General features: G+C 42.9%; 3 protein-coding genes across 8 annotated transcripts in view; 2 read left to right on the forward strand and 1 right to left on the reverse strand.

Moving 5' to 3' along the window:
• CLUL1 (clusterin like 1) overlaps positions 1 to 5,914 on the forward strand; it is a 28,266-nt gene extending 22,352 nt beyond the window's left edge. For both annotated transcript variants that reach the window (XM_061399804.1, XM_061399805.1), the window contains one exon: positions 1,661 to 5,914. In XM_061399804.1, the coding sequence (XP_061255788.1) occupies positions 1,661 to 1,849 (189 nt within the window). In that variant the 3' untranslated portion in view covers positions 1,850 to 5,914. The remainder of the gene's footprint in view (positions 1 to 1,660) is intronic.
• Positions 1 to 22,929, reverse strand: part of ENOSF1 (enolase superfamily member 1) — a 275,679-nt gene that overhangs the window by 230,631 nt on the left and 22,119 nt on the right. For 3 of the 4 annotated variants that reach the window (XM_061399814.1, XM_061399815.1, XM_061399816.1), the window contains one exon: positions 21,699 to 22,743. In XM_061399814.1, the coding sequence (XP_061255798.1) occupies positions 22,642 to 22,743 (102 nt within the window). In that variant the 3' untranslated portion in view covers positions 21,699 to 22,641. Of the gene's footprint in view, positions 1 to 21,698; positions 22,744 to 22,929 lie in introns of those variants that run through there. The other variant, XR_009733264.1, reaches the window with a different exon arrangement.
• On the forward strand, positions 11,239 to 21,894 carry TYMS (thymidylate synthetase). 2 transcript variants are annotated; one of them, XM_061399817.1, is made up of 8 exons: positions 11,242 to 11,558; positions 14,303 to 14,376; positions 16,434 to 16,608; positions 17,976 to 18,077; positions 18,796 to 18,971; positions 19,298 to 19,369; positions 19,468 to 19,581; positions 21,314 to 21,894. In XM_061399817.1, exons 1-8 carry the CDS (start codon positions 11,348 to 11,350, stop codon positions 21,449 to 21,451), a joined length of 1,062 nt encoding a protein of 353 aa, XP_061255801.1. In that variant the 5' UTR covers positions 11,242 to 11,347; the 3' UTR covers positions 21,452 to 21,894. The 2 variants fall into 2 exon arrangements, with proteins under 2 accessions (XP_061255802.1, XP_061255801.1); XM_061399818.1 differs by lacking the exon at positions 19,468 to 19,581 and having other exon boundaries at positions 11,239 to 11,558.

Genomic DNA, 22,929 nt, shown 5'->3' on the forward strand with positions numbered 1-22,929 from the left:
CATTCTAGTGTCTCTGAGTAACATTAACTGATTTAACTAAAATTTTTGATATTTTAAATGTATTTATTTTTTAATTGAAGGTAATTTCTTTGCAGAATTTTGTTGATATTCATAACAAAGGCATTTCCATACAAAAAGCTCCATATAAAGTAAAATCACATCATTTTTGGTGATACATTTTTCTAATAATAATTACCACTAAAAAGCACTTACTATTTGTCAGGCAATATTCTAAGAACTTTCCCCATGTATTATATAATTGAATACCCTCAGTGTTCCTATAAGGTAAGTATAATTGTTTTACAAAATTTTCAGATAAGGTACAGAGAAGCTACACAACGTGTCTGAGATCACACAGCTAGTAAATGGTAGAACTGGGGTTCAAGGTCAAACAATTTTTCTTCAGGATCCTTGGGCTGAACTGCCTGTAAAAGTTATTTTTCTTAAGACAACTCTTAGTTCATCATGTAATCGAAAGTACAAATCTATAAAACAGCACATACTGAAGAGGAATCTTCTGTGAAAAATACACAAATTCCAGCAGGTAAAAAAAGCTCTGTGCTTTAGGTTGCAGTTACATGGGTATTAGCATTATAATTATTTATTGAGATAGACACAGATGCTTTATGTCTAATTCAATGTGTTTTATTTAATTACCAAAAGGAAAAAAAGGAAAGCTATGGTAGCTTTGTAAACTAGAGTCAAGAAATCACCAATTTTTATTTGACTTCTTAATATTTTGTTTTTTTTTCTTATAAGGAGGTATATTTGAAAATATTTTCAATATAATTCTCTTTAGATTACAAGTTGCATGTCATTACAGTTTCATTTAATTAAGTCAAAGTATATACACTTGAGAACTCATTAAGAGAGTAAATGATGTGCATTTCGGATGACTGGTTCTTAGAAAAATTACACATAAAACCATAAAGTGTAAATTTGCTACAGAAACTCAGTATAAAACTTGGTGTATCACATTACCATTTGTGGCACAGCCAGTGTGTGTGCTAAGTCACTTCTGTTGTGTCCAACTCTTTGTGATCCTATGTGCTATAGCCTCCTCTGTCCATGGGATTCTCCAGGCAAGAATATTGGAGTTGGTTGCCATGCCTTCCTCCAGGGAATCTTCATGACCCAGGGATTAGACCCACATCTCTTGCATCTCCTGCATTGGCAGGCAGATTCCTTACCGCTAGCACCTCCTGGGAAGGAGCACTCACCAAATACTCCATCCACTCACTCAGACTGTTTAGCTTCTCTTGCAGTTAAGTGATACCATTTGTTAAGATCTGGCCAATGAGACGGACAAAAATGAAGAGTTGTTTGTAGACTGAGATAGAGAGGAGCCTGCGTGTGGTTATGCATTCTCTTTCTCTACTGAGGGTACAAAGAAAGCCATATGTTGTTACACGTGCTACCACAGACTGACATGATCTTCCTCTCTTAACCAGGGTCTTGAGCATCTTGGTGGTTCACAGTCCTTGTGCTGGGACATGTAACATAAGCGAGAGATAAATTATGTTGTATGAAGCCACTGGAATGCTGGACTAATTTGTTACCTCAGGCACAACCTAGCCTATCCTGACTAATATGGTATTAAATTAATCCTGAATGTGTGCTAAAAGTTAATAACCTTTTATTGTATGATCCTGCTTCTTAGGTAGTTCCAGGTGTTCACGAAGGAAATTTCTCCAAACAAGATGAAAAGATGATAGACATAAGCATTCTGCCTTCCTCTAATTTCACACTCACCATCCCTCTTGAAGAAAGTGCTGAGAGTTCCGACTTCATTAGCTACATGCTGGCCAAAGCTGTACAGCATTTTAAGGAACATTTTAAATCTTGGTAAGCAGAGTATTTGATTAGGGACGTTTGCTGATAGGAATAGATGGTTCTTAAAAGGGAAAAATGACAAAACTAGCTTTTGAATACCTTGAAAACGTATTCAACCTCATTAATAATCAAAGGCATGAAAACTAAGACAAGTTAGCAGTTTTTACCTATTGAATTTTCAAATTAAAAAAAAAATCCTGATAGAATGCAATGAAATGAGAATTCTCATATGTGATTGCCAGAAACAAACTGGTTTTGTCTTTTTGAAAAGTTATTCAATTATACATATCAAGAGTCATCAAATTTCTTTTTAATATAATAATTCCACTTCTGGAATCAATCCAAAGGAGTAAATCTAAAATTGAATTGAAGTTCCCACCCCAAGATCAATATTTGCAAATTATTTAAAATAGTAAACTGTTAAAAACTGAATGTCATCTGAATGTCTAAAAACCAGAAATGGTTAAAAGCTGTGGCTAAATATGCTCCAAATATCTTATAAAACCATTAAAAATATTTATAAAATTTAAATCATGACATGACATCTGCTGGAACAAGAGTTTATTCTAAGCCTATCTATAAGGCAAATATTATTATTACTATCTTCCAGAAAAGAAACTTGAGACTCAGGGTCCAAGTGTTAGTTGCTCAGTCATGTCTGACTCTTTGAGACTCCTTGGACTGTAGCCCACCAGGCTCCTCTGTCCATGGGATTCTTCAGACAAGAATACTGGAGCAGGTTGCTATTTCCTTCTCCAGGAAATCTTCCCTATCCAGGGATGGAACCCAGGTCTCCTGCATTGCAGGTAGATGCTTTACTATCTGAGCAACCAAATGAATTACTCAAGTCAGTAGGGGGTAGAGGCAAATTTTAACTTAGTTTTCTCTGAATCATAATTGCCACATTAAACTGGTTCCTGTTGGGACATTTGGTTGAAAAAAATAAAGTGAAAAATGAGTATAAAACTCTATAAATGTAATGATCAAAACGAAAAAAAATCTACAATCTGCATTAAAAATAAAAAGGGTTGGCAGGAATTACGGTTGGAAATGGATGATTTTTTTTAACCTTTCCATCTTTTGATATTTTTACAATTTTCTATAATGAATAAATAATTTTGAGATTTCAAATTAGAAGATATGTTGCTAAAATAGCTAGGTAAATGTAGATTGAACACTGTATCAATGTGTTCTCATCTTTAAACTTTAGTATAAGTACTTCTATTCCATGGTAATCCTACAGTAAGACAAAATGTAAATCTGTTCGGTCTACAGGAAAAACAACTAAATGACATTTCAGACGTACATTACCATCTCTGTTAGGATAATCTTCTGAATTAATGGCACAATTAGAACTGTACATAGTATTCTCCTTTGGTAAAATGGTCAATCTTAAAGAAGCATTAAATGTTAATTCTAAGTTATTACTCATAAGGGACCTTGTTAGTAGGTCCCTGTCAATGTATAATTAAGCTGGGTATTTCTAGATTCGCTGCCTCTCCCTTTATCTCTGAATGTTGGAGAGGTTGTTGTTACATCAATCAACCAATATCTTTTTAGCATCTTCTAAGTGAAGGCACGGGACTTCCCTAGTGGCTCAGACGGTAAAGAATCTGCCAGCAATGCAAGAGACCCAGTTTCGATCCCTGGGTCAGGAAGATCCCCTGGAGAAGGGAATGGCTACCCACTCCAGTATTCTTGCCTGGAGATTTCCATGGACAGAGGAGCCTGGTGGGCTACAGTCCATAGGGTCACAAGGAATCAGACACAACTGAGCAGCTAACACTTTCACTTTCACTTTAAGTGAAGGCACAAGACCCAGGTACTGTGGAGAAGAAAACAATGAGTTTAGGAGAGAAAAGATGCACAAAATAGTAATTCGAGGTGGCATTTAGTGAGTGCCCTAGGGGCCCTCTGGGAGTGGAAAGTGTCTTTACTTTCCATGGGGGAGAAACTTCTCAGGTGACGTATTTCCTTGTTTTCTCTTCTTTTCCTGTCTGTCGTCTATCTCCCTCATCCTTTCCTCTTCTTTCCTCTTTCTCTCTCTCCCTCCCCTCCCCCAAATATATGATATATATCATATATATGTTTGATCATATATGTATGATCATGTGATCATAATATAAAGATGAAAGACGTCCTGGTGGTCCAATGGTTGAGACACCACTCTTCCAATGCAAGAGGTGCGAGTTTGATCCCTGGTTGGCTGTGGTGTGGTGCAGCCAAAAAATGAAATAAATAAAAAAAAAAATATACAAAAAGGTGAAAATATTCCCCTAGAGATTCCTTAATTAGGGAAAAATATGAGCAAATCGAGACAGAAAGACTAAAGTGCCTAGATACTGGGGACCTTGAGAAGTCCTATTAAACTGGTGGTCTTCCACGAGGGCTCTTTGCCACCTCCCTCTGTCCAGAAACCTCCCCCTTATGAGTTTGAGTTCTTTCTTCACTTGTAAGCAACCAAGACCAGCTCAATTAAAAGACCGCAAGGATACCGGTGTCTCACAAAATGAGTGGAGAGGCTGGGCAGCCGTGCCTGGAGCTTCAACTCCGTAGGGCACAGGGACACTGCAGGATTTTGAGGAACGAAACAACGGGTTTGTGCTCGAATGGGACTGACAACTTATTTCTGACTGAATAATAAAAATATTTCCAATAAAATTCTTTCCCAGATTTTGGAATGAAGAGGCTACAATGATAATTGGAAATACGTTGAAAAATCGAGATAGTGGACAAATTATTTATTAATAAGGCTCACGGAGTGATCTTTTGCAAAGGTAGTATTATTTTTTTAATAGTTTTTTAACTCTAAAAGTAACAATCACAAATTCCAAATGTTTAGAAGACAAAATATATCCACAATCCCCAGTCTTCATAAAACTGCTTGCTTATTTTTAATTCACATTTACTACTTATCTTCTTAGATAGATTCCAGGAAACAGAATTATTTGCTTAAAGGTTCACATTTGATTGAGACATATTGCCAAATTTGATAGCAGCCATGTCTAAAGTCCTATTAATACTTTCTCATATCCTAACTAGTGTTTTGATGTAAAAACTTCACTAATAAATGAAATTTTTTACTATTACAAATTTATGTTTTTGATTATTTGTGAGAACAGACATCTTTCAAAATTTGCTTACTAGTTGAATTTCTTTTGTGCATCCTAGTCAAGGCAGTGGGTAGGTTTTTGTCAGTGTTCTGATTAGATCAACACATCAAGGTCTCAAACCTGCCATCAGTTGAAAGAGCAACATACTAAGGAAAGTAACCGTAAAGATGGAGGAAAAGAAACACCCTTGTCATTTCCTTTCAAATCTATGAATACTTGTGAGGTCCTTAGTCCAAGAATGTAGCTCATTAAAACATGAATACCGATTTTATAGGTTAGAACATATATTAAAAACCCTCTCCTGGAATTCTCATCTACTCATCTAGTATCCTAAGTGCCTCACTTTATTGATTGGTTTGCGATGTGTTTGCCGTGGCCAGGATCCACAGTAACAGGCTTTAACAGAATGCCTTGCGTGCCCCAAGTATCTAGTAAGCGTTTGGGAACTGGTTCTTACCGTAATTATCAGAATGAAAGGCACTCATAGGAAATGCATTGAATAAAGTAGTGTGCCATAAGCAGTAGAAGTTTACTGAGTAAATACTATGTGCATGCAGAATGCACTCCAGAAGGAGTGCTTTATCTTCCCATCAGAGACAAGGGCCTTTGTAGAGGTTTCATGAGTCAGGGCAACTGAGAAGATTCCTGAGTAGTATTATTAAAAACATCCATACAGATGAGTTTTCTGTTATTTTGCTATGTGTTAACTTTTTCAAAAGCCAAGAGTAAAAAAAAAAAAAAAAAGCCAAGAGTATTTATTCTGTGACTCATACTAGACTTTATTTCAAAGGAAAAAAATGCCCTCTGTAAGTAATTTATTAATATTTTGATTATTGATGCTTTTTGTAAAGGTAAAAACTGATACATCCTATACACAGCAAAAAGAATTACCTCTTCAGCTGAGACCTGAAAATCTCGAAATACATAAGATAATGAAGTAAACGTAGTTGCAGGAAAATATGTCACTTATGCAGATTCTTTACCATCTGAGCCACCAGGGAAGCCCGTACATATTGTACAGTCCTATTAATTTTCTTATATTGAATGGCAGCTTAATAGCTATTCAAACTGAATTAAAAGTGAACATTCCTTTTTTAGAAAATGAAATGTAAATATCACTGTATTTTATGATATATTCACAGTTTGTATATTAAATATTAAATCACCAGGGTGTCTGTGTTCTATCACTTCTACTACAAATATGTCACTTTCTAATTAACAGAGAATTTTTCTTTCAATTTGCTTTTAAGTTTACAATATATAATATTTGACTTATTGAAAAAAAATCTGTAATTTATTCCTTTGTTTAGTAAAGATCTATAGCTTCTCTATAGTTTTTTATGGTAAAATATGCATAACAAAATTTACTATTTGAATCATTTTTAAGTGCACAGTTCAATGGCATTAAGGAAATTCATATTGTTGTACAGCCATCACCATCATCCATTTCCTGGACTTTTTTCATCTTCCCAAACTGAAACTCTGTCCCCATTAAACACTAACTCCCATTTCCCAGACCCTGACAACCACCATTCTGTCTCTATGAATCTGACTACTTTAGGTATGATTCCATGAAGTAGAATATTTGTCCCTTTGCAACTAGCTGATTTCACTTAGCGTTAATGCCTCCAAGGTTCAACCTATGTGGTAGCATGTGCTGGAATTTCTTTCCTCTTTAAGGCTGAATACTACTCTGTTGTACACATGTATCACATTTTGTTTATCCATTCATCCGGAGATGGACTCTCGGGTGGCTTCCATCTCTTGGCCATTGTGAAGAGTGCTGCCATGCATATGGGCGTACTGTTTAGATTCTTTTAAAAATTAACAGAACAGTGCTGACTTTTAACAAGGCCATACATACTGTATGTAAAACACAAGATATTTTTGGCTGACACTTACTTAACCTCAGAATCTGGACCTTGGTGCAATATGAGAAGAGATTCATTTGTCAGTATGTGTCACCAAGGATTACACTGGGGATATATAAAGTCAGTCACTCCATACATAGACTATGTATAGTCAGTCTTTCAAATTATAGACAGCAATATATTTAAAGAGAGGACTCAAAACCTTTGAAACATTTTTTTTCACCCAGTCTTGAGCTATTTGGTAGGAAGGCTAGTCAGGTAGACTTAAAGTTCAAAGGCAGTCCATTTAACATAGTCAATTTCAAATGAAGGTAAAGCTCTTATATCTGAAGGCTATAGAAAAAAAGTATACTATTGATAGAATTCTGGATAACTTAATGTACAGTAAATCTCAAATAGTCTATTCCACCATATATTTGACATATTTGTCAAAAAAGTTGCCAAAAAAGCAAGTTACAAAAGGAATCTATTTTATAGCCAATGTTTATCAACAATTTGTAGAGTGAAGAAAGGAAAGGGAAATACTGGACTCACTGCAGCTGTCAGAGAAAGCCTTTGCATGCAGGCTGACCTGGATTTTAATCCTGGCTGCCAGATTTTCTAGGGGTTTGATTAGGCAAGACCCTTAATCTCTCTAAACCTCAGTGGTTTTATCTATAAAATGATAACCGTAAAGTTTTTGCTTTTTGGGTAGTCCTGAGACACAAAAATCTAGGTATCATATATTCATTCTGGATTGGGTTATATGTACATATAATTTATCATGTACATAATTGATCAAAATAAACATTACACATTTCTACAACTATTAAACACAGTGAAAATTTTAACAGAAATAGATCTCTTAATGAGAAGAAAGAGCTTTTTTTCCTCCCAATAAGTTAATGGATATATTAATAATGATTATTTCTTCCAATTCATGGGGTCGAAGAGTTGGACACGACTGAGCAACTGAACTGATAACTGATTTCTTCCAAGAATGAGATAGGATTCAGCATCCCTATCATCTTTGCTTTGTGTTTCTATAGATGCAAGCGCTGAGTAAAGCTGAGGGTATAATGCATTCAAAGTTGGACTCTTCTCTCCCCAGATCTTCCCCTGCTGGTTTCATTTCACTTTTCAGGTCTCAGCTCAAATGTGACCCTCCTCAAGGAGACCTCTCCTAATGGTGGGATCAAAAGTAATCCTTCTGAACCCGGTTATACAATCATCATCGCACCTGTCACTCTCTGCAGGTGTCTTGTTCAGGGACTTCCATTGCTCCTCTGGGCTAGAGTGTCAGTTCTTGTGCCAGGAACCTTGTCTGTCTTGGTGATGCCTGGGAGGCACTGTGCTATAAATGCTGTTGGATGAATGAATGATGCACTTATATGAAAGGATCACTCATTTATGGAGCAGCCACCAGTAAAGAAACCAGGCTCTCTATCATCAAACCAAGATCCTCCAAGCAACACAATGGAAGAGGAACCTCCTTGTGGGTCCGGGAGTCTAAGCTTGTATCCTGAGATTCACCCTGTGGTATAAATGATATTCCAGTCTAGCAACTAAAGTGTTAGTCCCTCAGTCGTGTTTAACTCTTTGCGACCCCATACCAGGCTCCTCTGTCCATGGATTCTTCAGGCAAGAATACTGGAGTGGGTTGCCATTCCCTTCTCCAGGGAGCAACTAAACAGCTCAGTATAACAAAAGAGAAGTAAACACATAAGAGTAACTGCAACCAGACAATCTGGGAGATTTCCTGTCTGGGATCCTACACATGGTTGGAAATGTGTGGACACATTTTGGGTCAGTGTCGGGTGGAGAGAATGCCTATATTTAGTTGGCCCCCGGCCAGTATCAACAGTCCTGTAGTAACTGACTGGAAAACTGCTTGCTGCATCCCTTGCTGGAAAACTGCGCCTTTGTACCTCATCTTAGCTTCTAACACCCAGGGGTGCTTTCAAGCTAAGGCAGACAACGTGAGTCCCCATCCCTGTCTGAAGCCTGTTTTCTAAGATCAAGTTTTCAACAGAGCCTTCTCTTCCCAAATGACCATCAGAAAGAAAGCCCACTGCATCTGGAGACAGCACAACCACATCCACCCCATCCAAACAGCACAACCCAGGACCATCAGCCCCAAAGCAGTTACAGGTGACTTTAATACTATGGTATGGGTGTGGCAGGGTGGGATGAGGAAGGTGCTGGGGGGAGGGGAAGAGTGACTCTGGTTGATGGAGGAAAAGCCAGCCTAGCAGGTGATGGATTAAATAGAGTTAATAGATTAAATTATTTAAAACAGCTGCTCCCTGTGCATTACAGTTTACCCTTTTTAAGCAAACATACAACCAAACAAGAACATTCCAACTCTGAGGCTCCCGCAATGTTCCCTGAAACACTCCCTTAGTCTAGTCTTAGTGCTTGTTTTTCCCTCTGATTAACCCAAATGGCCAGCTATTTTGTAAACTGTCTTCAGGATTAGATTTATTTTATAAAGGTTTTGTGCCCTGTAAAGACACAAATGCTGGAAGTTCCCTAGTGGCCTAGTGGTTAGGATTCCAGGCTTTTACTGCTATGGCAGCTTCCTACCCTGGTTGAGGAACTGAGATCTCAAGCCAGAGGCACAGATCAAAGGAAAAAAAAAAAGTGCACCATTGTTTTTGCTGAGCAGATTAGGCAGACCTGAGGGTGAAAATATACAGCGTATTGTCACCCTGCTTATTTAACTTATATGCAAAGTACATCATGAGAAATGCTGGAATGGAAGAAACACAAGCTGGAATCAAGATTGCCGGGAGAAATATCAATAACCTCAGTAATGCAGATGATACCACCCTTATGGCAGAAAGTGAAGAGGACCTGAAAAGCCTCTTGATGAAAGTGAAAGAGGAGAGTGAAAAAGTTGGCTTAAAACTCAACATTCAGAAAATGAAGATCATGGCATCTGGTCCCATCACTTCATGGGAAATAGATGGGAAAACAGTAGAAACAGTGTCAGACTTTATTTTTTTGGGCTCCAAAATCACTGCAGACGGTGACTGCAGCCATGAAATTAAAAGACGCTTACTCCTTGGAAGGAAAGTTATGACCAACCTAGACAGCGTATTCAAAAGTAGAGACATTACTTTGCCAACAAAGGTCCGTCTAGTCAAGGCTATGGTTTTTCCAGTTGTCATGTATGGATGTGAGAGTTGGACTGTGAAGAAGGCTGAGCGCCGAAGAATCGATGCTTTTGAACTGTGGTGCTGGAGAAGACTCTTGAGAGTCCCTTGGACTGCAAGGAGATCCAACCAGTCCATTCTGAAGGAGATCAGCCCTGGAAATTTCTTTGGAAGGACTGATGCTGAAGCTGAAACTCCAGTACTTTGGCCACCTCATGCGAAGAGTTGACTCATTGAAAAAGACTCTGATGCTGGGAGGGATTAGGGGCAGGAGGAGAAGGGGACAGAGGATGAGATGGCTGGATGGCATCACTGACTCGATGGACGTGAGTCTGAGTGAACGCCAGGAGTTGGTGATGGACAGGGAGGTCTGGCGTGCTGCGATTCATGGGGTTGCAAAGAGTCGGACACGACTGAGCGACTGAACTGAACTGAATTGAACCGAGGGTGAAAAATAATAGTCTTCCCAGAATGTTTTCCTGTTACAATTTAACCTTGAGTTTGAGAAGTGCCCTTTAGCAGAAAGATTCAAGAATCTTGCTTGTCTATCTTTACTGTCTATTAATAAAATTGAGATGAGAGGAGGAAGAAAAAAGAAAAACCATCGACTTTACTGAACGGAAAGAAATAGTGTTTAGTATGTTTCATACAGAGCCCACATGTCATTCTTCCTAACCCCAGATGCAGCAAGAAATTTATTGAGCATCTACTATACCCTCAAGACACAGTTGACTCAAGACTGCTGTTGCATGTACATGTATTAGTACCTTTTAAACGCATTATCAAATATTTTACACCCAGTGTTTATATTATAAACATTTCACTAATATTGAAAAATTTGGTATGCAAAACTGAAAAGGGCTGGTTGTCATTAACTTCAAAAGCTGCCTTAATTCATTTACTCCAGCTGCTGGCCTTGAGTGAGGATGCGGGAAAATAGAAATGCAAATCACTTGCGGGAGTCCCCCTCAGTTGTAGGAAACATCTAAAATAGGGTTTTGTTTTTCGATTTCACGAACACGTGGAAATTGTTTCAGGCTTCCTTTTATCACGGAAAGGCGCGGTCGACCCCAAGTCTTTCCAACAAGAGTGGCTTTTCTCAGGCAACACACCAAGATACAGCTTTAGAATTTCTTTCTAGGCCAAGGGTTCTTCACTTTTAAAATGGAATACAAGCCATTGAGGAAGGCGAGAGCGTCCACAGCCCAAGGCCCCGCGACCTCTCGGGACGCGACAAGCCGTTTCTCGCGGGATCGGGTGGGGCCTACGTCACTGCAGCGTCACAGGAAGGGGCGGAGTCTCGCGCTGTGGCGGGAAAAGAGACTCCTGGGAAGCGCTGGGAGGCCGTTCCCGCCTCCGTACGGCCCTCGCCGCCGCGCCCGCAACCAGCACTATGCCAGCGGCCGGCTCCGAGCCGTCGCGCCCGCCGTCGCCGCCCGGCGTGCAGGAGCAGAGCGCCGAGCCGCGGCCGCCGCCGCCGCACGGGGAGCTGCAGTACCTGGGGCAGATAGAACACATCCTCCGCTGCGGCTTCCGGAGGGATGACCGCACCGGCACTGGCACCCTGTCGGTGTTCGGGATGCAGGCGCGGTACAACTTGAGAGGTGAGGCGGCCGCGTCATGGGGGCGGGCGGGCCCGGTGCGCGCGGAGCTGCGGTGGGGAGAGCGCTGCGGACAGGCCGGGCCCAGCGACGGGCGTTTAGCCCTAACCTCTGCTGCGTGAGTAAGGGGAATGGCTTTGGCCCCACTTTACAGACGCCGAAACTGGCTCGGACTCGAGACGTGAACTTGCATAAGGTCACACGGGCTGGACGGACGGAGCAGGGAGGTAAAAGCAGGCCCTCTGGCTCTTAATCACCCTGCTATGCTTTCTCTGTCCTAAGCGGGCTTGGCTCTGCAGCGCTAGCCCCAGACTTGAGTGCGGGAGAGGATCTGCCCAGGCTTGACCGAGGCCTTGATTGCAGGCCCCTTTTTCGCCACTCGTCTTCTCTCCGCGTTGACTGTTGTGCTTTGTTTTTAAAAATTGGAGCTCAGGTGGCGTGGGCGGGGCCTCGGCGTGAGGAGACCGTTGGCAAGCAGGGGCGGAAACTTGGGGCTCGTGACGGTTATCCCATCTGGTCCAGCGAGCCAGCTTTCCTCCCTAATCTTGAAACAGAAACGCGAGAATCGGAGAAGTTCTTATTAATTTTTGGGGGGGGGTGAGGGGGGGACCGTGCCACAAGGCTTGCGAGTTCTTAGAACCTGGGCCACAGCAGCGAAAGTGGGGAGTCCTAACCAGTGAACCTCCAGGGAATTCCCTTTTTTGCTTCGCTGGTGGCTCAGCTGGTGAAGAATCCGCCAGCAATGCGGGAGCCCTGGGTTCGATCCCTGGGTTGGAAAGATCCCCTGGAGAAAGGAACGGTTACCCAGTCCTGTTTTCTGGCCTGGAGAATTCCATGGACCGTATATATAGTCCGTGGGGTCGCAAAGAGACGGACGCGAATGAGCGACTTTCACTTTCCTGGGGAGAAATGTGTCTTGGAAGTTGTTAGTGCCAGGCTGTCAGGGGACAAACAGGTGGGATGGGGGTCGGCCTCAGACAAACGTCCGTGAAATAGGTGTGGAGGGTGATTGTGAGTGGGGAGACCAGCTGTTGAAGGAGGTGCACCCAGGTCAGGGCAGAAACCCTCTGCCACACACCCATTGCAGAGACTGGAAAATCCGGAGCTGCTGTGACCAGATTGGCTTGGACAGCTTGGGGAGTTTTGTCTTGAGTAGAGGGATTCACCTTCCTGCAGCTCCTGCATGGTAGCTTCCCGTGAGCCACAGGCGTCATTTTAACTCCAGCGTCTCTGCTTAGACTTGGGCGCTGTTGGTTATCTTCGCCTATCTTCAGCTTCCTCATGTGCTCAAACTGGAGGAAATGATCCCCCAAATGGAGGGAGTGTAGGTGCTTGAAGACTCTGCCCTTGTTACATGAGTATCACCTGTACAGTCGGCTGAATAGGTACTGAATTTAGAGATAAGCTTTTACATTTTTCGCAGCTGTTTGATGCAGACTTACCACCTCCTGGTGCCTGTAAAATGGAGATCATAATGGAGCCTCAAGTAGGATTGTATTGAGGATCAGATAGGATTGTGCATATCAGGTGTTTAAACATATAACTATTTTTAGTTCAGTTAAAAATTAAAGGTTGAGGGCTTCCCTGGGCCTCCCTGGTTAAGACACCATACAGTACAGGGGGCATGGGGTTCAAGCTGTTATAGGGGGAACTAGGATCCCACATACAAAATGGATAACCAACAAGGATCTGTTAACACAGAACTATAACACATGGAACTGTGCTCAATGTTAGGGAGCAGCCTGGATGGGAGGGGAGGTGGGGGAGAATGGATACCTTTATGCCTGAATCTCTTTGCTGTTTGTCTGAAACTATCATAACATTGTTCATCGGCTATACCCCAGTATGAAATAAAAAGTTCAAAAAGAAAAAAGGAAACAAAAATTTAAAAAATATATAAATAAAGGTTAATTTTCTTTGCAAATATTTAAGAACTAAGAGAGTCCCTTGGACTGCAAGGAGACCCAACCAGTCCATCCTGAAGGAGATCAGTTCTGGGTGTTCATTGGAAGGACTGATGTTGAAGCTGAAACTCCAATACTTTGGCCACCTGATGTGAAGAGCTGACTCATTTGAAAAGACCCTGATGCTGGGAAAGATTGAGGGCAGGAGGAGAAGGGGACGACAGAGGATGAGATGGCTGGATGGCATCACCAACTCCATGGACATACATGGGTTTGGGTGGACTCCAGGAGTTGGTGATGGACGGGGAGGCCTGGCATGCTGCGGTTCATGGAGTCGCAAAGAGTCGGACACGACTGAGCGACTGAACTGAACTGACTCACTTTTAGCCAGGGCAATATCTGCTGTTACCTGGTGGTGAGCCCGTTCTTCCTGGCAGGGTAATCGTGCAGTAGGAGCCTTCAGGCTGTGTCCTAGGGCACATTCTGTGTGTTCTCTTCAAACCTCTGGGAAGGGTTTGCACTAACTGGGTAGTGGCTGCTGGCTCTTTCCCTGTCCACATGGGCCTCCCCGCCCCATCTCTCTGTGTGAAATTCCTGTGTCTGGTGGTCAAGGGGTGCAGGAGGGTGATCTCACCTGAAGTGTGTCACTGACTTGGGGCTGCAGCCTTGGGAACCCCACTCTGATCAGGGGGTGCCCACGTGGCAGAAGTCACAGGTTTCCAGCTCCTCTGCAGTCAGTTCCCAGGCCTTCTCTCCTGGGGCATGTCCTCTCTTTTTACAGAAAAAGTTGGATGGCATGTTCTGTCTTCTCATCTTGAAATTACATGGCAAACTGTTTTCCAGATGAATTTCCTCTGCTGACAACCAAACGTGTTTTCTGGAAAGGTGTTTTGGAGGAGTTGCTGTGGTTTATCAAGGTAAAGAAGTTGCTGCTATTGGAAGTCAACAATCTGTTGTCAGTACAGCACCAGCAAAATCCTTTTAAAAGTGCATCATGTCACTCCTTGGCCTAAAGTCTTTAGTGGCTCCTGTTTTATTCAAGGTCCTTACAGTCCTGTCTCTGCTCTGGCCTCAGCCAGAGTCATGCTTGCTCTGCTCCTCTCACCCTGGCCTCCTTGCTGATCTTTGAGCACACCAGGATGTCCCCATTTGGGGCTGGTACTCACCGCTCCTGCTCCTTGGAATCCCTACCCCTATGTAGCACCCTCACCTTCAACTCTCTATTCAGTTTTCCCTGCCTCCGATCTAAAACCATGATTACCCCCACTCCTCCTCCGTTTTTTCTCTAGAGAAGCCTCATCTTATATATATATATAATGTCTTCTCCCTTTACCCTCTTCAAGGGAGAAGGCAGACAAATGAATAAAATACTATCATTTAAAAAATTTTTATTTAAAAATTTTTTGACGTTTAGAAAAGTACTATAAGCTCCACGAGGGCAGAGAATTTCTCTTGTCTGCTGTTGCGTCCCCTGGAACACAGCCTGCCGCACAGTAGGCACTCACAGGGATTGCTGACTGAATATAGATCCCAGCCGTGCTCTCCTGGGGGGTAAGTTAGAAGAGGCTCTTGAGTATTAAGCTGAGCACGGTGATGGTGGGCAGCGGCCACAACTGTGTCTCCCCTGCATCTCTTCTTCATCTCCCCTTCATCTCACTGGTCTGAGACTCTGGCCAACACTGCTCACAGGGTGCCTAAAGAGATGGGCTCTCTTCTGGGCTGGGCTCAAGCTTGGGCTTTCTTCTGTGGCTTGTATCGTCTTGGGCCAAAGCAGGCCCAAGACCGCAATGCATTTTAGCAAAGGTTGAGGTTTGGATACAGATCTCAGAAGAGGATGTTTGCAGATAAGCTAGAGCCCAGGCTGAATGGATGGGGAGGGAGACTTTTGAAGCAACACGAGTGAACAAGAAATGAGTCACTGAAAGTGAAAATAATTAATACAAACTCAATGACAGAAAGGGAAGAACTGAGATGCTCAGAAATAGAGATCATGCACTTGTTTGATCATAAAGCTGGAGTGCAGGATTCCAGTGAGTCCTCACCAGGAAGACAGCAGACCCGCCTCTGATAGTTACTCCATGGGTGACTCAAGATAGAGGACTTGGCGTACCTACACTTCAGCTGGTGTCTTTGGGCAAGATGGGGAGATGCAGTCTGTGCCTTGGTTCGTATCTGTTGAGGGCCAAGCATTTGCTTGTATTATCTACTCATCCCAGTAATGTGGGTGGTGATTGCTACTTCTGTGCTCTTTCTTGGGTGCAGATACTGAGGCTAGAGGGGTCAGGGAGCTGGTCAGAGGAGAAGTGAGGAGACAGCAGGCCCAGCACCCAGGTGTGTGGCCTCACTGCCTGCTTGTAACCATTACAGCACATCCTACCCAGAGGCCAAATGGGGTCTTGACCTGGATGCACCATCAGGATACATGGACCACCTCTAATGAGATGAAATACATAAGAGGAACATAAAGCTTATACTTGGCACCAAAAAAACAAAACAAAAAACCCCACAAAAACCCGCCAACCTGTACTTTGCAAGTACAGGTTGATGAACATAACTTGACAGTGGATCTTGTAAAGGTATGTGGCTGACATATTTGACAAAAGCTAATACTGATCAGGCCTGTCCGTGGAAACATCCTATATACCAGGTCTAAGACGCACCAAACACATTGTGGGTGTGGAGTAGATTCCTTCTGGGGTGTTACACTTAGTCACAAGACACATTTAGTTAAGAAACAGAACTGTTAGATGGGAGCACTGAAAGGACTTGGAGATGTTTAGAAGTCCTGGTTGAGAATAGGAAAAAGGATTTGAGAGAGTAGTTGCAAAGAAGGATCAGACTGTCTCGGGGGTCTTTGGAAAGTCTGGGCTGGGACCAGCCTGCCTAGTGATGGGGCTCGTCAGGTACTGCCCCTATCTGTCAGCACAGGCCCACTTGTGGGCTTGGAATTCACTGGATGCCGCATCTCTTACAGGGATCCACCAACGCTAAGGAACTCTCTTCCAAGGGAGTGAAAATTTGGGATGCCAATGGGTCCCGAGACTTCTTGGATGGCCTGGGCTTCTCCGACAGAGCTGAAGGGGATTTAGGCCCAGTTTATGGCTTCCAGTGGAGGCATTTTGGGGCTGAATACAAAGATATGGATTCAGGTGAGGAGCTGGAGGGGGGCCTTGGATTTCCTGAGTGCCTTTCACAGCCTGGGTTTGTCTTGTGGCTGCAAGAGAAGCCTGGGGGATAGGAAGCTGATGATGGGGAAATGGATATATAACTTGGACCTTGTGAGAGGCTGCTTCGCATCCAGGGGGAGGGTCGGGTCACATACCAGGTGGTCAGCACTTGTGGGTCTGGGCACCTTCCGTACCTTGTTCATCAGCAGACAGTGACCTGGTGGGTCGGTCGGTCGCTGTGTTGGAGGCAGGTTGGAAGTTCATCTGGGGATGAGTCCCAGGGACTGACTGCCCTGTGGTCACCTTGATCTTCCTTTTGAAGACTGAACCACCCAGCACGCTGCCGGTGGCGCTGATGTGACAGCACCCGTCTTCATCGCCCTCTCCTCCCCACCCTGGTGGGGTGGAGATGAAACATCTCACTCCTGGACGCCCACCCTCCTCTGTCACTTGGTGGCACCACCTCTCACACAAATTAGCATTGGTAAAACCCACAGCACTTAACAGATTTCTCCAGCTTTGCAAATTTGTGTGCAGTTTCAGCCCATGGAGATTTATGTAGCCATCAGCACAATCAAGACACAAAACTGTTCCATTACAGGTCATCTTTTTAAAAATCTTTTTCTGGAACTGTGATAGTGACAGGGCTTTCTTTCCCCAAATTAAGAACTCCTGGACTCAAGCATAGTCTGACTCCAGCAAATAGACATTTAACCATAGAGATGGAAGGCTTTGCACATCTCAGCTTCCAGTTCAGAGGCGGCAAGTTCAGAGACCAGACATGAGAGAAAAGTACAGGGTGGTATATAATAGACAGGTTTCCTGATGTTTACAGGTCAGTAGCAGTTTAGCTGTTACATTGTAATTTTTGGTAGGAATGTTGGAAGGCTAGTATCTAGATGACAAAAAGGAATCCTCATCATGGGTTGTTGGACCATGTAGGGTAGGAAACATTCTACTGCAGATGCAGCCCTGCCTGGCAGTGAAGTGGGACAGGAATCGCCGATGGTACAGACACGATGTCCCCTGGGGACCGCTGGAAGAAACTGATTGTTGAGGATGAAGGAGGTTTAGCGATAGGAGAAGGGGAAGGAGGGACACCCTGGCCAAGTATTTAAAAGTCTCTTAAGTAGTGGGAAAATAGACTTATGGCTCCAGAGGACAGACCTAGGAGCCCAGACTCAACATAACCCAGCAAAGTATGAGACATCAGTACTGTTCACTGGATATTGTGTGACTGGGCCGGCGGGGCCTCGGGGGGAGGACAGCGTGCTCGGTGACCTGGGGCCCTCTCCTGGGGTGCCGTGGTTCACATGTGCGGTGGTCTCTTCTTTTTGCCAATTCTGCAGAGTATTCAGGTCAAGGAGTAGATCAACTGCAAAAAGTGATCGACACAATCAAAACCAACCCTAACGACAGAAGAATCATCCTGTGTGCTTGGAATCCAAAAGGTTGATGGTGCCCCAGTCATCCTCCCGTGTCCTAACTGAGCCTTGAGCAGAGGTACCGGGTCGGAGGTGGTCCTGGGAACTGTCCCCAGCTGCACAGCTGCTCGTGTGACCCTGGCCATCTCCCAAGTGGCCCCGTTTTTACCTTCAGAGAGCGACCTTGGGCCCAGATGGAATTAATTTGTGTTTATGGGCTTTAATTATAAAAATACCCATGAAAGTTTAACATTTTAAATTGGGACAGTTGGAATTTCAGATCGCCTCCATCTCACTATTATGAGCCTTTTTAAACAGTTGTAAAATTAAGTTCTCCTGAGGTGTAGTAAATAGCCTGAGTGGAATTTTTGCATTAATGATAGCAATTTGAGTACAGGAGGGTGAGCCTGAGTCACCAGTCTCTCATGGTCCCTGCAAATGAATTAATTCCCCCTGTACTTGTGGCTTGGTGCCACGGAGGTGGCCCAAGTAATTTATTTCAGCTCGGATGAGAGCGGGTGGCCTCAGCAGTCCTTGTACATCCACAGAGGTCTCACAGTGATGGGCAGGTCTCTGTCGGCGTTATGCCAATCTGGGGTGGGAATGGTTCGTGGGGGTCACTGGCCCAGTGGCTCTTCTCACCATCTCCACTGTAAGAGCTGGCTTCTGCTGCTTTTTGCTTTGCTTAGAGTTATGTTCCTTAAAAACCACCTCCTCTCCTGACTTGGACGTGTTGGCCCCTCAGATCTGCCTCTCATGGCCCTCCCCCCGTGCCACGCCCTCTGCCAGTTCTACGTGGTGAATGGGGAGTTGTCCTGCCAGTTGTACCAGCGGTCGGGGGACATGGGCCTGGGTGTGCCCTTCAACATTGCCAGCTACGCCCTGCTCACCTACATGATCGCACACATCACGGACCTGAAGGTGGGCTGCTCTGGGTGGGGTGGAGCGGGGGACTAGCCTAGAACACTGGGCTGTGAGGTCCTGTCACGTGGGAGAACTGATGGCTGAGAATTCCAGCTCTTTGTAGTCTTTAGATGCGCTCTGTGTAAATGAATGAACTGCTTGCTCACTGACTTGCCTGGAGCAGTTAATATGACTTTGGATCAACTTTTCTCAAAAGCAATACTGGTTAAATTTTCTTGTGAAGAGCTTTGGAATGTCTGCATGCCCACGTGTTTTTACATGCTGTGTTATAAAGGAACTCAAACTAAAGCCTTGACAGTTTCGCTTGCTTCTTTGGGGTTTAGCCAGGTGACTTCGTGCACACTCTGGGAGATGCACACATTTACCTGAATCACATCGAGCCACTGAAAACTCAGGTAAGAAATGTACCTGTCACACTTTGGGGTCTGGTACCTTCTCTTGAGACCTTGTCCATATGGGAAGTGTCCCTCTTGTAATAGATGTTCTCCTCCAGGCTCTGATGGAGCTAAGAGGACAGTCTTCCAGGTCTGTGGATGGTGATGGACAGGCAGGGACCAGCAGATGGGCCCCAGTGGCCACAGACACTGAACGTGACAGGTGCTGTGAGGTACTGCACGAGTATATATTCTTTCCCATTATGGTTTGTCCTAGGACATTGAATGTAGTTCCTGTGCTATACAGTAGGTTCTGTTTACCCATTTTATGTATATCAGTTTGTACTTGCTAATCGTAGCCCTCCACTCCCTTCCCCCTTGGAAACCACCAGGCTCTTCTCTGTCCATGATACTGTTTCTGCTTCAGGGATAGGTTCATTTGTATCACGTTAGATCCCACACTTCAGTGATGTCATGTGGTATTTGTCCTTCTGAATTTGCTTAGTATGATTTCCGGGTCCATCCATGTAGCTGCTAATGGCATTTCATTCTTTTTATGGCTGAGTAGTATTCCATTCTGTGTGTACATGTGTGTGTATGTATCTGTATATATACATGTGTGCAGATATATACATATGCACAAACCTGATGGTTGTGTCCTTCTCTTGGCTATTGTGAATAATGCTGCTATGAATACAGGGGTGCATGTATCCTTGAATTATAGTTTTATCTAGATATATGTCCAGGAGTGGAATTGCTGGGTCATCTGGTAATTGTATTTTTGGTTTCCTGAGGAACTTTTCATACTGTTTTCACCAGTGGCTGCATCTGTTTACAGTCCCACTAGTATAGAAAGATTCCCTTTCTCCACACCCTCTCCAGCATTTTATACTTTTTAATGATGGCCATTTTGACTGGTGTGAGGTGGAACCTAATTCTGGCTTTGATTTGCATTTCTCTAATTAGTGATGTTGAATATTGTTTCATGTATCTTCTTTGGAGAACTGTCTCTTTAGGTCATCCGCCCATTTTGAAATTGGGTTTTTCTTGTTGAGTGTATTACAGAGCTATTTGTGTATTTTGGAAATTAAGCCGTTGTCAGTTGCATTGTTTACAAATATTTTCTGTAGATTTTTTAGTTTTATGGTTTCCTTTTGCACATCTTACAAGCTGTGCAAAAGCTTGTAAGTTAGATTAGGTCCCCTTTGTTTATTTTTATTTCTATTGCTTTGGGAGACTGACCTAAGAAAACGTTGATATGATTTATATCAGAATATTTTACCCGTGTTCTCTTCTAGGAGTTTTATGGTGTTGTCTTATTAAGCCTTTAAGCCAGTTTATTTTCAACAAAGGATGTTTTAAGTGGCAATTTAAAAAAAGGAGTGTCTTAATGAACTCTGAAGGAAAGGAAAAAAACTTGAACCAGAAACCTTTAGCCCCTTCTGGTTAGATCTGGGAGAGGGTGACCCCAGGGTTCATCTGGATACTCTGGTCATGCTGACAGAGGAGGAGGGCATGCCCTGTGTCCTCGTCCTCCTTGCTGCTGGTCCAGCCCAGGAGTCCTGGCTTCATCCCTGTGAGTTGTCAACATGTGTCCTCTTTCCTTGTCCTTTCTGCCAGGGACAGTTGGGCTAGGCATCATGGGACTCAAGTAAACATCCTGTAACTACTTCTTAAAGTAAAAAACCGTGCCTTGTTTTTAACAAATTTAAGAACTTAAAGCCAGTGAACCACCAAGGCTCCTGACACCATGTGATCCACTGATCACCCTTCACTCTCCACGGGGTGAGAGAATGGGTCAGCAGCATTTAGTAACGAGGAGCGAGGTATCTTCAGTATTCCACCCCTACAAAATAATACTTGCCTGGCAAAATACTGTGATTTGTTTCATGAAGGGACATGGGGAGCAAAAATTAAAGCAGGGCGTATGGATCTGGGAAGATAATGGTCTTATGTTGTTTTTAGCTGCAGCGAGAACCAAGGCCTTTCCCCAAGCTCAAAATCCTTCGAAAAGTTGAGACAATCGATGACTTCCAGGCCGAAGACTTTCAGATTGAAGGCTACAATCCTCATCCAACTATTAAAATGGAAATGGCTGTCTAGAGTGCTTTTAAAGGCATTGTTTGAAGGATATTTATACCCAGGTAAAAGTTCACTGGGCTCTAAAGGCGAAGGATCTAGGTCAAAACGTGTTAGTGATCTGTTGGTTGTTATCCATTAACTTTTAAGAATGTTGCCACTGGCAAATAAGAGCTGTGCTGTTCTCTTAGTAATAAAAGGCCTTGGGTTTGGGTGACTCACTGAGGGTGTCTGTACATACAGTGATTTTGAATAAAGACAGGAAAGAGAATTTATATATATTAATTCAAATTTCATAGTGTTTTTAGGAAAATGGTCAGTGCATTTCAAGAATTATATACACTATTTCCCTAAATCTGAGCAAGCTGGGTAACACCCATCCGTCATGTTAATGCCTAGTGTGGTTATGAACGTTTAAAGTTTTATATCTTGCTACAATAAATGTTCTGCGTTCATGTTTAAAACTATTATTTATCTGTGTAGTTCCTGCCTAAAGTAGATTAACTGAACCCTCCTAAATAAACACACATGTGCTGTGTTCTGGTTTGGATGTGGCTTAGAGAGGGAATATTTTAGAAATGCTGAGTAAGCTAGTTCACCCTGTTTTTCTGTTTCATCTAATTCTGGCTTTCTTTATCATTAAAAAACAATGATTATCTAGAATAAAGGCTTTAAGGGTTATAAAAATAGTTGATACCATTTTACCCTCATTAGCTTCAGCACAGTGTGAATTCTCTAATAGGCTTACACTGAGCAAGAGAGAGAGGCTGAGCCACCTCAGGGCCGTCAGTGATTTTTTAAACTTTTGTTGCAGAGCAGATACTGCACAGTGCTGCAGCACTGTCTGTATTACACTGACTTATGACAAGTGTCTTTTTAAAAAAGATTAAGAAAGTATTTCAGCATGATGCTTGTTTTCAAAGTACAGTTCAACGTCTCGGTATCAGTGTGTGATGAAAAATTTAGGAACATCTTCCTGTACTTTGAATTAATTGGAGCTATTTTTGTTTAAATACTACACAGGAGAATTTTTTCTGCTAAAAGAATCAAGTAATAATGATGACTAAGCTGATCCCTGAGGTTAGTACGACTTTTAGCTGAACTTGTCTTGATTGGTAGGATGATTTTTTTTTTTTTCCTTCTATTTTTGTAAAACCAGACCCAAGAAATCTTAAGCCTTTTCACTTAAAGCAAAAGGTGTCAGAGCTGAGTGCTTAATTCCCTTGAGCACTTAGAAGCTTCTTCCAGACTTCACCATCTGGATAGCGGTGTCTCTTTACCGAGTCCTCCTTCATTTCTGTTGAATAACCAGCATCCTATCAAAGACAAAAAATGGAGTTGTTAATAACCTCCCAGAACAAAAGCCATTTATTTTACTTACTTCTGCTGCTCCAAGAAATGCTTTTAAGTCTCAGCCAGAGGCAACTGCATTAACATTTTTAAAAGTTCAGTTTGTTTGAAATGGTGGAGAGATGCCCTGCTGCTTCACAGGGTTAGGTAAC

Source organism: Bos javanicus, chromosome 24 (assembly GCF_032452875.1).
Source record: "Bos javanicus breed banteng chromosome 24, ARS-OSU_banteng_1.0, whole genome shotgun sequence".
Lineage (NCBI taxonomy): Eukaryota > Metazoa > Chordata > Mammalia > Artiodactyla > Bovidae > Bos > Bos javanicus.

What these genes read in the sequence shown, in the direction of transcription:
- TYMS (XM_061399817.1), top strand. Translation starts at nt 11,348, where the DNA reads ATGCCAGCGGCCGGCTCCGAGCCGTCGCGCCCGCCGTCGCCGCCCGGC. An exon ending in GGCGCGGTACAACTTGAGAG is followed by an intron (nt 11,559 to 14,302) that starts GTGAGGCGGCCG and finishes ACTGTTTTCCAG; the next exon opens with ATGAATTTCCTCTGCTGACA. An exon ending in GTGTGCTTGGAATCCAAAAG is followed by an intron (nt 18,078 to 18,795) that starts GTTGATGGTGCC and finishes TTGGCCCCTCAG; the next exon opens with ATCTGCCTCTCATGGCCCTC.